We start from the raw sequence: 15,928 nt of genomic DNA on the forward strand, positions 1-15,928 counted from the left end.
AAAACAAAAGTCACAAAGTGCTTCACATTAAAAACATCAAATAATCAGAAACAGCAGAAACAAAATAAGTAAAATATCTCAGTACATCACTGAATAAATGATATTATAGATTATAGATTACATATTATAGAAAAAGTCCCAAAACAAAACATGATGTCAGAACCAGTGGTGGAAAGTAACTGGTAACCAACACTGTCCCTGTAATTTTTAAATATTCCTCCTTCATAACTGACAGAATCTTCATACATAGTCATTAACTCATAGACCAATGGTTTGCAACCTAGGGATTGGGACCCCGACAAGGGTTCTCTGGATTAATCTAAGGGGTCAGAAGATGATAGGACAACAGAAAAAAAAACAACATATTTCTGACATACAAAACTGTTTTTTTCAAGCTTTCCTCTAAGTCTCTACAAGTTATTAAAATAAAACAAATTAAGTCATCTTCCGTTACAATGCATGACGATGGGTCTCAGGTAGACTTTACTTCACTTTAAAGGGTCACAAACTAAAAAGGCTGAGAGCTGCTGCCATAGACAGTTCACAGTTTGAAGAGTGAGTCTAACTAACTAATGATAAAATAAAGCAGCAACAATAAATAGTAGAGCGTACGGAGCAGCGGTTGTCAGAGTCTGAGACTGTGGGCCCCTCATCAGATTAAACTTGGAAAAAGGTGCACCTTTGATTAAAATGTTTATTCAAATACTTTTTATCTTCTGTTTGGTAACTGTGAAACACTCTGTAACCTGTTTTTTGAAAAGGTAAGTATAAATAAAGTTGGATTGACTTATTATCTCCAGTGTGAGGGAATGTTTAAACATGCAGATGATATGAACTAACTGACACTGACAACCTGGTCCAGGCTTTTGAAGAAATCTACCCGAACCAAACAGCTGGAGGAAACTCTCAGGCTGGACGGTCACTTTTAAATACCTTAAACATCTTCCTCTCCGTCTCTCAGCAGGCTGGCTCAGTGTTTAAAGTGTTTAAGTCTTAACAAAGACATTCTAACCCTGGTTTGCAGCTCACCCATTGAATCAATACTCACCTTCAACATGTCATCTTGGTACAATAACCACTGCATCACAGTAAAAGGCCAGTAATATAACTGGATTAACAGCATTATCTGAGCTTTACACCCGGTCAGTAACAAGGACAGCCGCCATCATTACACAGCACACATGATCTAGGATGAGACAAGGAACCAGGATGCATGTAAATACACTCACTATAATGTTCCACATGCAGAGAAACACCTTTAAAATGTCCTTTATTCCCTAAATAACTCACACCAGACACATGCAGATATATTCACCCCTGAACCGTCTATTAACAGTACTGATGTGATGTTTTACTGTTTCCACTTTGTTATTGTTACATTTGTCTATGTTTGTCTTTGTCAAAGAGGAATTTCTGTGACTATGTGACAGACAATAAAGATTCTTGGATCTGTACACACATACACTTACTGTATGATCATCTGTAATGAAACAGAATGACCACAAGATGGAGTCATAAACTTCTGACTGGGAAACATTTTACTTCTAATATAAGATTGATTGATCCTCAGGGGGGAAATTCACACGTTACAGCAGCAGGACAGACTGAGAGGTCAGAAAACAGATAAAGACCAATTTGACTGAAACAAATAAAACATAAAATATGAGATTTACTAGATTAGAGAGATGATATTATAGGCTGGTATTATGTCTTAAGTGAAATGCACAAATATTTTTGCAAAATAAGTGCAGTAGTGCAACTCCTAGGACTGCAACCAACGATTATTTTCATTATTCATTAATTTATACTTTATACTTTACTCGAGTATTTCCATTTGATGCCACTTTATACTTCTGCTCCACCACATTTCAGAGGGAAACATTTTACTTTTTGCTCCTCTACTTGTATGACATAAGAATGAAGAACATTACAGCACCTACAGATAAAAGTACAAGTACAGAGTACAAGAAATAAACTTGTGTAAAGCAGATAGAACACCAGTAAAAGAACAAACCTTGAATGTAAAACAGGTAAAATACATGTGTGCATGTGTATATATACTGTATATGTGTGCATGTGTGTATATACTGTATATGTGTGCATGTGTATATATACTGTATATGTGTGCATGTGTGTATATACTGTACATGTGTGCATGTGTGTATATACTGTATATGTGTGCATGTGTATATATACTGTACATGTTTGCATGTGTGTATATACTGTATATGTGTGCATGTGTATATATACTGTACATGTGTGCATGTGTGTATATACTGTACATGTGTGCATGTGTGTATATACTGTATATGTTTGCATGTGTGTATATACTGTATATGTGTGCATGTGTATATATACTGTACATGTGTGCATGTGTGTATATACTGTATATGTGTGCATGTGTGTATATATACTGTACATGTGTGCATGTGTGTATATATACTGTATATGTTTGCATGTGTATATATACTGTATATGTGTGCATGTGTGTATATACTGTATATGTGTGCATGTGTATATATACTGTACATGTGTGCATGTGTGTATATACTGTATATGTGTGCATGTGTGTATATACTGTATATGTGTGCATGTGTGTATATACTGTATATGTGTGCATGTGTGTATATACTGTATATGTGTGCATGTGTGTATATACTGTATATGTGTGCATGTGTATATATACTGTACATGTGTGCATGTGTGTATATACTGTATATGTGTGCATGTGTATATATACTGTACATGTGTGCATGTGTGTATATACTGTATATGTGTGCATGTGTATATATACTGTACATATGTGCATGTGTGTATATACTGTATATGTGTGCATGTGTATATATACTGTACATATGTGCATGTGTATATATACTGTACATGTGTGCATGTGTATATATACTGTATATGTGTGCATGTGTGTATATACTGTATATGTGTGCATGTGTATATATACTGTACATGTGGGCATGTGTGTATATACTGTATATGTGTGCATGTGTATATATACTGTACATATGTGCATGTGTGTATATACTGTATATGTGTGCATGTGTATATATACTGTACATGTGTGCATGTGTATATATACTGTATATGTGTGCATGTGTGTATATACTGTATATGTGTGCATGTGTATATATACTGTACATGTGTGCATGTGTGTATATACTGTATATGTGTGCATGTGTATATATACTGTACATATGTGCATGTGTGTATATACTGTATATGTGTGCATGTGTATATATACTGTACATGTGTGCATGTGTGTATATACTGTATATGTGTGCATGTGTATATATACTGTACATGTGTGCATGTGTATATATACTGTACATGTGTGCATGTGTATATATGCTATATATGTGTGCATATGTATATATAAAAGTCATTTAGTTAACCTGTCACATGAGACAAAGGAAAGCAGAAGATTTAAATATGTGGAAGGTTGGAATCTTTTGTCTTTTTTGTCTGTTTTTGATAAAATGAAAATGGATTAACTGACTGTTTATTTCAGCACTGATATACTGTAATATATCTATCTAACATACAGAAATTCTGACAGACTTAAAATAATGTTGAACTTGTCCTTTAAAAGCCTCGTTTTTAAATCGCGTTTTGCTGACTTTATTTTCGTACCACCTGGCGCTCCGTAGCCTGAGAGGCGTTGACAGCAGATTGTTTTGGTAGAAATCAGCGTTTTACCTCCCGACAGCAGCTTTTATCACACATCTTGTGTTTCTCAGGGAGAGTAAGGGACACAGTGACGGGCTGCAGCCGGAGGAGAGGCGCCTTCAGACGGACACAAGCGGTGAGTCTCACCGGTTAGCTCCGGTTAGCTGCTAGCTGTTAGCTGCTGCCTGTCTGTGTCAGGGAGCCGTTAGCATGTTTAGGAGGACATGTATGTAGATATTTATGTCATATGTAAACTGTGAATGATGCGTGCTGTCATGTGTCTGACCCTGAGCCCACACTGAGGCCAGGTGAGCTGACAGGTAACTTAGCTGTGATTCAGTGTCCAGGTGAGCTAACGGGAGTTAGCATCATAATGTTACTTAAACTGCTTAATATCAACATAATAGCAGTAACGTACTCACATACTTTGCTTCAGTAAAAGTACCAATACAGCACTGTAAAAATACTCCGTTACAAGTAAAAGTCCTGCATGAAAAATCCTCCTACAGTAAAAGTACATAAGTATTATGAGCTTGATGTAGTTAAAGTATTGCAGTAAAAGTACATAAGTATTATGAGCTTGATGTAGTTAAAGTATTGCAGTAAAAGTACATAAGTATTATGAGCTTGATGTAGTTAAAGTATTGCAGTAAAAGTACATAAGTATTATGTGCTTGATGTAGTTAAAGTATTGCAGTAAAAGTACATAAGTATTATGAGCTTGATGTAGTTAAAGTATTGCAGTAAAAGTACATAAGTATTATGAGCTTGATGTAGTTAAAGTATTGCAGTAAAAGTAGTGGTTTGGTCCCTCTGACTGATATATTATTATATATGACATCATTAGATTATTAATAGTGAAGCATCAGTGTTAGAGCAGCATGTTACTGTTGTAGCTGCTGGAGGTGGAGCTAGTTTACACTACTTTATATACAGTTAGCTAGTTTAGTCCAGTGGTTCCCAACCTAGGGGTCGGGCCCCTCCAAAGGGTCAGCAGATAAATCTGAGGGGTGGTGAGATGATTAATGGGAGAGGAAAGAAGAAAAAACAAAGTTCTGATACACAAATCTGTTTTCAGTTTTTGGACTTTTTCTCTAATCTTTGATTTTTGCTGAAATATTGGATCATTTGAACATTTATTGAAATGAAAGCATGTGAGAAGTTTAGAGGGAAAAATCACTATTTGGTGGAGCTGTTAACAACTCATAGACATGTGAAATGTGACCCCGACTACACACTGCTTTTTGTAAGACGTCAAAAGACAAAAAGGTTGGAAACCACTGGTTTCATCTTTAACAATGTGTTGTATTTTAAAAGCTTGTTATATTATCCATTGTGTCAAATCTTCATCTGAAAAGTAACTAAAGCTGTCAATTAAATGTAGTGGAGTAGAAAGTACAATATTTCCCTCTGAAATGTAGAAAGTAGCATCACATGGAAATACTCAAGTAAAGTACAAGTACCTCAAAACTGTTCATTGGAGCTGAAACACTGAGGAGTCAGTTTTATAAGCCTTCAGCCTTCATTCACAAATCTGACTCGTCATCGTTCTCCGGGATGATGTGGAAATCCATAAATGATTAAATATATTTCTGTGTCCTGGTTTTAGCAGGTGACTGCGGTCAGGCAGCATGAGCTCTAAAGGAGGCGGCACAGCTCTGACCCGCCGCAACTACAGACTGTCATCAGACACCGACAAACCCAGATCTACAGGTACAGATACTACACGTACTACACATACTACACATACTACACATACTACACATACTACACATACTACACATACTACAGATACTACAGATACACATACTACACATACTACACATACTACACATACTACAGATACAGATACTACACATACTACACATACTACACATACTACAGATACAGATACTACACATACTACACATACTACAGATACAGATACTACACATACTACAGATACTACACATACAGATACTACACATACTACACATACAGATACTACACATACTACACATACTACACATACAGATACTACACATACTACACATACAGATACTACACATACTACACATACTACACATACTACAGATACTACACATACTACAGATACAGATACTACACATACTACACATACTACACATACTACAGATACACATACTACACATACTACACATACTACAGATACAGATACTACACATACTACACATACTACACATACTACACATACTACAGATACTACACATACTACACATACTACAGATACAGATACTACACATACTACACATACTACAGATACAGATACTACACATACTACAGATACTACACATACAGATACTACACATACTACACATACTACACATACTACACATACAGATACTACACATACTACACATACTACACATACAGATACTACACATACTACACATACTACAGATACTACACATACTACAGATACTACACATAGTACACATACTACACATATTACACATACTACACATACTACAGATACTACACATACTACAGATACAGATACTACAGATACAGATACTACAGATACAGATACTACACATACTACAGATACACATACTACACATACTACACATACTACAGATACAGATACTATAAATACACATACTACACATACTACAGATACACATACTACACATACTACACATACTACACATACTACAGATACAGATACTACAGATACAGATACTACAGATACAGATACTACAGATACTACAGATACAGATACTATAAATACACATACTACACATACTACAGATACAGATACTACACATACTACAGATACACATACTACACATACTACACATACTACAGATACTACAGATACAGATACTACAGATACAGATACTACAGATACTACAGATACAGATACTATAAATACACATACTACACATACTACAGATACACATACTACACATACTACAGATACACATACTACACATACTACACATACTACAGATACTACAGATACAGATACTACAGATACAGATACTACAGATACTACAAATACTACAGATACTACAGATACAGATACTACAGATACTACAAATACTACAGATACTACAGATACTACAGGTACAGATACTACAGATACCACAGGTACTGCAGATACAGATACTATAGACACTACAGATACCACAGATAATTCAGATACAGATACTGCAGATACTACAGATACTACAGATACAGATATTACAGATACAGATACTACAGATACAGATACTGCAGATACTAGAGATACTACAGATACAGATACTGCAGATACAGATACTACAAATACTACAGATACTAGAGATACTACAGATACAGATACTGCAGATACAGATACTGCAGATACAGATACTACAAATACTTCAGATACTAGAGATACTACAGATACAGATACTACAGATACTGCAGATACTGCACTCTCATCTGAGATTTGAGTTATTTAACTTTTATTATTTCAGAGTTGGTTTGTTGAACTTACGAACTCTATTTTAATTTTTTACTATCATGCTTGTTTGATGAGATTTTTAAATTTGAACTTTTTATTCATGCTATACGATTCAAACATCTCATCAATTAATACATAAACATCTCCACCTTCACTTATATATCATATAACCTTCATGGAATAGAGACATCAAATGTAGACGACAACAACAAACATGGTAGAACTGAAGAAAATACCGAACAATATTTAAGAAAAAAATAAAAATACACATGAGTGTTCCTAATATTTTGTCCGCTCCATTAACATACATGAGGAGGGCAGTATATTAGGAACACTTTTCAATATAACGCACTCCAGTACACCACTCACTACGACCTCGATAACAAACATAAACTATAATTATCACATTCATTTTCAGAAATTAGTGTTCAGTTCCAGCTCCCATCTTTTTTTTTTTTTTTTACTACTGCTACATTTTTTTATTAAATGCTTTTATTATTAATATAATTTTTAGCCAAACATCTGGCTCATCCCACATTACAAGACACTGTAAATGTAAAGTAACTAACACAATGTACTGTAAAGTAACGCAAAGTAACATAACATAAAGTAACTTCATTTAACGTAATGTAAAATAAAACAAATGTGTTACATATCTACAGCTGATCTCGTGTGTCTCAGTACTTTACTCACTTTCTTTTATCCTAAATATACACAGATGTATATTTTATATCATCAGGTTTCTGCTGCGACCAAACAGACCCTCTCAACAAACACATGTTGATCTTTTCGTTATTAAAAAGTCTCCAAACCCAGAGCTGCAGAACAATGTGACACCGAGAGCCAATGATGACTTTATCCCGGATCAACATCTGTCTTGTTCTTCCATATCAAGTAACCGATAATATCATGAGTGAGCAATACATGTCCTCCAACAAGCCTAAACTATCTGTTGGATTTTATACATTTATTATGTTTATTCATGTGAAATCTTTAATCTGAATCAATCAAACTTTATTTATACAGAACCTTTCAAACAAATAAAATGCGATTCAAAGTGACTGACGAAATGTAGCATGTTATAAATGGATTTATAGAGCATTGCACACCAAAGCAATTAAATAATAAAGGATAATACAAATAACAATAAAAAATAAAATTGTGAAAAACTAGACAAAATAAATACATTATAATGAAATAGTAAAATGTTGATCACTGAAGCGGCTCCGAGCACTTCCTGGTCCATTTCTGAGAGGTGGTCTGGTGCAAGGCCATGAAGTCCCTTATAAACTAAAGAAATACTTTTCAAATCAATATGAAAACTAACAGGTAACCAGTGTAAAGATTTTAAAATAGGTGTAATGTGTGCTGTCCTCCTGGTGTCAGGATCCTGCTGTAGACCAGAAAGGAGAGCGTTACAGTCCAGCCTGCTGGTTAGAAAACCATCGGTCTCTGTGTTGGAGATGTTCTTCAGATCATAAAATGCTGTTGTTTTTTTTTTTTTGACACTTCGCACATGAGCCTTTAAATTAAAATCAGAATCAGAATCAGTCCTTGTCTTTCCTCTTGGTTTGAGTTGATTCTCAGCATGTTTAGTTTCTCTCTCTGAACGTTTGAACCTGTTTTATCCCGGTTAAGGAAAGGCAAGTTTACAGCACATTTCAACAACAAGGCAATTCAAAGTGCTTTACATAAAGCATAAAAGGCATTAAAACAGAATATAAAAGCAACACAAGTAAAAAGACATATAAAAGCAATTAAAAAGTGTTACATTTGGAAATAAAAAGAAGCTAAAAAGGGAATAAGACAGATAAAACAAGAGAATAAAAGTTACAGTGCAGTGTAAAATATTAACCCTTAATGTGGTTTAATGAAAGGCGGCAAACAGAAAAGTCTTCAGCTGTGATTTAAAAGAACTGAGAGTTGCAGCAGATCTACAGTTTTCTGGGAGTTTGTTCCTGATATGTGGAGCATAAAAACTGAACTCTGCTTCTCCAGGTTTAGTTTTTATTTTGGGGACAGAAAGCAGACCTGATCCAGACCTGATCCAGACCACCTGAGAGGTCTGGATGGTTCATAATGTAGCAGCAGATCAGAAACCATTCAGTGCTTTATAAACCAACAGCAGTATTTTAAAATCAGTTCTCTGACAGACAGGAAGCCAGATTAAAGATCTGAGAACTGGACTGATATGATCCACTTTCTCCGTCTTAGTGAGGACTCGAGCAGCAGCGCCTGGATCAGCTGCAGCTGTCTGATGGATGTTTTAGGGAGACCTGTGAAGACGGCGTTACAGTAGTCGAGTCTACTGAAGATAAATGCAGGACAAGTTTTTCCAAATCCTGCTGAGACATAAGTCTTTTAATTCTTGATATATTCTTCAGGTGATAGTCGGCTGTAACTTTGTAATTGTCTTAATGTGGATGTTGAAGTTCAGGTCTGAGTCCATGACGACGCCAAGATTTCTGGCTTGGTTTGTAGTTTTAAACATTATTGATTGAAGCTGAGTGCTGACTTTTAATCGTTCTTCCTTGACTCCAAAATCAATGACTTCAGTTTTGTCTTTGTTTAACTGAAGAATATTCTGACACATCCAATCATTGATTTGTTCAATGCTCTTATTCAGTGCTTGTATTGAACCAGAGTCCCCTGGTGATGCGGTTATGTAAATTTGTGTGTCGTCTGCATAACTGTGGTAACATATTTTGTTGTTTTCCATAATCTGAGTGGGAGCATGTAGATGTTGAACAGAAGAGGCTCCAGAATGGAGCCTTGGGGAACTCCACATGTCATTTTTGTCCCCTCAGGTGTGTAATTACCTGTATTAGTCTCTATACTAAATTTCTGAACCACAAATCATTCATTTATACTCATCAGTCACATATAAACATGTGATTAATCCTTAATGAAGCTTTCAGAGAGCAGATAGAGTTAATTCTTTAGTATAATTAGTAGTATCTTTAAATTTACAGTCTTATGTCTCATAAAACAGGAGATCATAATTTCACTGTGAGGAATGCAACAGTATTTTTGATTTTTTTTAATAAATATGGATCAAACACAGAAAATGTGAATCAGCTGCACACAAATGTTTTTAATATTTCCATGTTTGTATATTCTGGGTGGAGAAGTCGGTGTTCAGGGTGTTTTTACTGCTCTCAGATGCTTTATAAACCAACAGCATTATCTTAAAGTCAATTCTTTGACTTTAATCTGTGACATCTAGGCCTTTATACCTAAAACACAGTGAAAAGTGAGTCAGCGGGCCACATAGAGCTGAGCGTCATCAGCATAGCTGCGGAGAGAGATGCTGTCCCTCCTGATGACTCGGCCCAGGGGCAACATGTACAGACTAAAGACTAATGGTCCTAAAATTGATCCTTGTGGTACCCCCACAGGTAACCTCATAGTGTGGAGGAGTGGTCATCTATAGAGACAAAGATGTGGCAGGCAGGCCAACAGTTAATCCATCTAAACGATCTGGTGGTCACAGTATCAGAGGCAGCTCTCAGGTCAGGCAGCACCACAACTGAAGGCTTGTTGCTGTCAACATTTGTTCTGATATTGTTCTCTTCTTTCAGCAGGGCTTTCTCTGTAGAGAGTGATTTACTATGGCAAGGATGTCTTCAGATAAAGATTAAAAATAGTTTTAAAAAGGGAAATAGGAAGTAGGTCAAGGGAGCGTGCGGACGTCTGCAGTTCTGTTACTATTTTCTGAGAGTTTCAGCATCAACCGGGTCAAAACATTCCAAGTTAACATCTCTCTGCACAGAGGATGTGGGTTAAACTCTGTTGGCAGATACCAGATAGTTGTGGGATGAACTGTGGAGCAGGAGAAATATAAAATATGAATACTGAAGTACCTCCAAACTGGTCCTGAGGGCAGTACTCTAGTAAATGTACTTGTTTACTTTCCAGATGTTGGTGTGTGTTATAGCGGGAGATGTTCCAGAGTACAAGTCAGGAAGTAACTTCATGTCCTGATGAAATAATAGCTTATTATTCACTATTAATCAGATTGATTATGATCTGATTAGTTTTATATTGTCAGACAGTCAAAACTTTTTATTTATGACATAAAACTGCACAAACAACAAACAACCGGAGACACAATCAAACACAAAAAATGAACACGTTTCTGATCATTTCCTGTTGTGATCTGATGTGGTGAGTTGGTAGACGTTTGTACATGCGGGCAGTGATAACTGATCATTATAATTGATCCCTGTGTTTGTCTCTGTCAGGTATCGTGAATGAGAAGCTGCTGAGCGACTACCTGCATCATGTGTTTCCTTCCACCAAGCAGGGACCTGCGCTGGCCTCCCTCAGGTATCCACCAGCTCTGTCACAGAAAATTCATCGTTTTCATCATATTTTATATCATATTTCAATCAATCAAACTTTATTAGTATAACACCTCTTTCTTAATACAGGTTAGTTCAATTCAAAGTGCTTCACAGATGACTGACGAGCTGATCAGACAACAAATATAGACAATAAAACAGTTTCAGACACAAGAAATAAAAATTGTGAAAATGTAATAAAGTAGAATAGACAGTAAAAATGTATAATAATGATAATAAATTGTGAAATAAAAAGGATTAAAAAACAAAGATGATACCTGGATGATGTCTGTCAGGGATTTCTAAGAAAACTTAAGCAACGTATCATATTGATGGTATTGATGGTATTGATCGTATGGTATTGTATACTTCCACTGCAGCTCAACAGGGAAACACTGTCCGAGGAAACACAAAGAGGGAATCTGATGCTAAAATGACTGTAAATGTGTCAGATATCCACTTGATATGACTAACTCAGACCCTGTTTACACCTGCCACTAACATACATCTTGGGTGATCTGATCACAAGTGGACCGCTGTAAGTACACGTGTGAACCACACCCAATTAAAAAAAACAACGTAATCCACTCTCCAGTTTTTCCTTCTTCTTCACATCCACAGTTTGAATAGAAATTAAAGCAAAACCAGAAAATAAAATGTTTTTTGCTTGTCTGACCTATCAGATGTGCAGAAGAACTCAGATCATTAATTATCATTAGATCCTGATTGATCCTGTCGGCATGTTGGAGATTTACTGCAGGAAGATCACTGCATATAACTCTATATTTGTATATATATATATATATGTGTGTGTGTTCAGACCTGGCGCTAGAGTAAATCAGTAGGACGGGTATATGATGTTCATGAGGGGGCATGATGCATTGTATATTTGTTTATCCTCATATGAAACAAATTGATGACAACTTTGGATGGAGGGAAGTGTTTCCCCTTTAATAGTACAACCAGAACCCCCGCCAGGCCAAAAAAATAACTTTTTAAATGTCAAAAATATCCGTTCATTTGCAAATCAATAGCGTCAGTAGAGTTAACGCCTGTGTCGTTGCCTGGGAAACTGCAGGTAGCGTATCTCCTTTCTAAGGAATAGGTTAGTGAGTGAGCGGTTAATTACAGACGACGGTGTGTTCTGTCTCTTAGGGAAACACTGGAAGGTACAAAGACCCAGTGATGTCAGTGTCTATTTGCGTATAGAGCAGGAAAGTGAGATCTGATCACAAGTGGTCACTCGAGGAGCCAGGTGTGTGTTGATACCAGGTGTGAACAGACCTCAGACTGCTGAAGCCTCATATAATAATAATAATAATAATAATATATATAACATATATATATAAATGACTGTGTGGACTCACTGTGGATTTTGGCCTCCATCACTTATGTTGAAAGCACATTTGAATCTTCGCCTCCCTCCCTCCATGACATCCACACCTCCAGAGGCCATGAAGCAGGCCAGGGGCATCCTGGCTGACCCCTCACACCCTGGCCACCACATATTCCAGCCCTCCCCCCTCCCTCCCCTCCCTCCCCACTACTGGGAGGAGATACTGGACAATTAAAACCAACACAGCCAGACACAAGAACACTTTCCTCCCCTGCTTCATAAACTCATTAACTCCTAAACCAAACTCCCCCCCTCAGCCTACAGACCTGCCACTGTCTGCCCCCCTCACCCCCCCCTCCCCACCCCCCCACCCAGTAACAGTGTCATCATAACAGTGTCTGTGTTTCATATATTACTTCTATACTTGGCCAATAAATCATCCTTGAAGAGGATCTTTTAACATCCAGTATGAACAGGAGGAAGGATCGCAGTGAGGAAGACCTCTGTCACTGTTCGTGTGTGTGTGTGTGTGTGTGTGTGCGCAGACGTGGACTAGTGTTACACTGCCCTCGAGCCTCTGGCCTCTTTCCTTCAGTCCAGCAGATTCATGTTACCTCCACAGCTCTATACATAGACACACGTTAACCCTTCGCTCTCTCTCCACCAGCTGAACGTGTCTCTATCAGGGATTATGAGCAGGAACAAGCAGCAGGTTGAGTTTCATATGTGTGTAAAAATAAAGCAGCTCAGTTCCTGTTGTTGGGAAAAAAAAAACAGCACTCACATTTATCAAACTGCTAAAAGTCAAATGTAAAATTCCTCGTCTGCAGCTCCCAGATATCAGCAGAGAGTTCAGAAAGTTGTTATGATGCTTTTACACGTCGTCTTTAAAGTAGGACTTCACATGCGTCAGTTAGATGTGACTTCCTGATCAATAAAAGTGAGCGGTGATGATCAGAGACAGTCTGCAGTCACAGATGTCTTTGCTGCTGGTTTATCAGTGTCGTACTGTCTCTGTGGGAGATTCAGTTGTTTTTATAGTGAAACAACATTCTGGACTCTTTCTGTTCCTTATTTTAAGAATTAAGGCTGCAACTAATGATCTTTATTTTTTAGCATTGATTAATCTGCAGATTGTCCTTTTTCACAACAGTCAAAAAAACCCAAAATGTTCAGTTTATTATATAACATACAAGAGAAAAAACATTAAATCCTCACCAGAGAGTTCTGCTTTCTTACTTGAAAAATTACTTGAACAATTAATCAATTATCAAAATAGTTGCTGATTATCATCCTGTTGATCGATTAATTGTCGCAGCTGTGGACAATCTGCATGAACAAACCTGATCATCGTGAGTTTTTGAGAGAAAAACACAAATGTTGTTGAATCTTAGATCTGCTCAGTGGAAACATTTAAATCAGTATTGATCATTTGTTGGCTCCTTTCTCTTTGTTTTCTTCTTCTTCTTCTTCTTCTTCTTCTTCTTCTTCTTCTTCTTCTCTTGCAGGAAGCCTCTGGGTTTCCAGGATCTCGGTGCTCACCTGGAAAGATTGTTGTCAGAGGGAGAACCTGCTGAGGAGAGTCGAGGTGAACGTACGAGCCGTGTCCTAAATGCACTAATCAACATATTGAACAGTTTTATACACACAGAAAATGATGCAACATGTGCAGCTCAAACTGAGACGTCAGAAATATGTCGTACCTCCAGTTTTTGGAGTGTGTGTGTAATATAATATAATGTAATAGTGTGTGACACCAGTGTGAGTAACATGCATCATGTCAGAGGGAACCTTTAAGTTTCACATACGAGTGATTTAAGAGCATTTACGGCTTTAATCAACTGTCCGATAATCTTCTTTAAAGTATAAACTAGTTGTACGAGTCCTCAACAGACAGTCTGACTTTCTGCACAAGGAGAGAAACATTTGATTTTTACTTCATCTGAAATCTTCATTTAGAGTCTGGAAAACAGACAAAATTAAAGCTGCAAGCAGCGTTGGTCGGGACCTCGCACTCTGGCCCGTCGTTGGCCATTTACTGCTTCCACATAGTTTTAGATACAAACTTCATTTGAACTTTAAATGAGTCACGAGACTTTGACCTACAAATCTTGAATTTACATGTTTTTTCTATCTTTTATTGTTTTTGAGATATTAGAGTGTGAGTTTTAAAGTCTTTTCTTGCTCCTCCTGTGATTTTATAATGAGTGTGTATTGCGGAATGTTTCACAGCACTGAGGGAGTGACATCACCAGGAGCAGTTGGAGAGGAGGATTTTAGAGTACGCTTCTTGTGAAATATCCTCATAAATCCCATGACTTTGGCCAAATCTTACATTAAAAATCATATTTTAGTAGGAAATTTCATTGTGATTCCATTGATACAGGTTTGAAAGTGGTCAGACTTATAGTTTAGACGTCAGAAGCCTCTGTTTGACACAAAGTTCATGCCCATAGATTGCCTCCCTATTGTTTTACATTGTAAGGTGGAGGAGACAGCGTTTGTTCGGGGGCCAAAATTGGGGCAAAGTCTTATTTTGAAAGGCTGATTGCGGACTTCCTGTTGGATTTAGGTCAGGGGTGTCAGTGTATGATTTGTAGGTCTTGATGAGACGAATAATTGAGTTTTGGTTTGATCTCTCTACGACATTCCTACGGGCCGTGGCGGCCATTTTAGTTACATAGGTGGCGCTAGAGAGCACATTTTGGCACTTTAGGGGTTAATTTTCACATTTTATCAAATTTTTCACCAGACCTGATGTGCGTGCCAAATTTGGTGAGTTTTTGAGCATGTTTACGGGGTCAAATTAAGGGTTTTAATCCCGAAATAATAAAGAAAGAAACAAACAAACACATGAAAAACAACAGGGTCCTCACCCTCAGGAGATGACTATTGTTTTACAGGAGTCCGCTGCCTTTTGGGCTCGGTCCCTAATAAAGCGTTACAGGAAATGGAAAACATCCAGTAATACGTCAGCGTTTGGAAAAACATTCCACTGGCAGCTCTCTGAGGTTGCAGTTTGATATCAGACCTTTTCCTGTGTGTATAAAACTGTTAACTATGTTGATGTTCTGTGTGCAGTTAGCATGTTAGCATGTTAGCGTGTTGTAGCTTCCTGTTAAT

The 15,928-nt window shown here is 37.0% G+C and overlaps 2 protein-coding genes across 5 annotated transcripts in view; both read left to right on the plus strand.

Moving 5' to 3' along the window:
• The window catches only part of LOC122981346 (nuclear factor 7, ovary-like), a 504,535-nt gene that overhangs the window by 327,014 nt on the left and 161,593 nt on the right, over positions 1-15,928 (plus strand). The window lies entirely within an intron of this gene.
• Positions 3,620-15,928, plus strand: part of LOC122981338 (E3 ubiquitin-protein ligase RNF123) — a 147,791-nt gene continuing 135,482 nt past the window's right edge. For 3 of the 4 annotated variants that reach the window (XM_044350020.1, XM_044350023.1, XM_044350022.1), the window contains exons 1-4: positions 3,620-3,814; positions 5,288-5,391; positions 11,371-11,455; positions 14,314-14,393. In XM_044350020.1, the coding sequence (XP_044205955.1) occupies positions 5,310-5,391; positions 11,371-11,455; positions 14,314-14,393 (247 nt within the window). In that variant the 5' untranslated portion in view covers positions 3,620-3,814; positions 5,288-5,309. The remainder of the gene's footprint in view (positions 3,815-5,287; positions 5,392-11,370; positions 11,456-14,313; positions 14,394-15,928) is intronic. The other variant, XM_044350021.1, reaches the window with a different exon arrangement.

This window comes from Thunnus albacares, chromosome 4, assembly GCF_914725855.1.
Source record: "Thunnus albacares chromosome 4, fThuAlb1.1, whole genome shotgun sequence".
NCBI lineage: Eukaryota > Metazoa > Chordata > Actinopteri > Scombriformes > Scombridae > Thunnus > Thunnus albacares.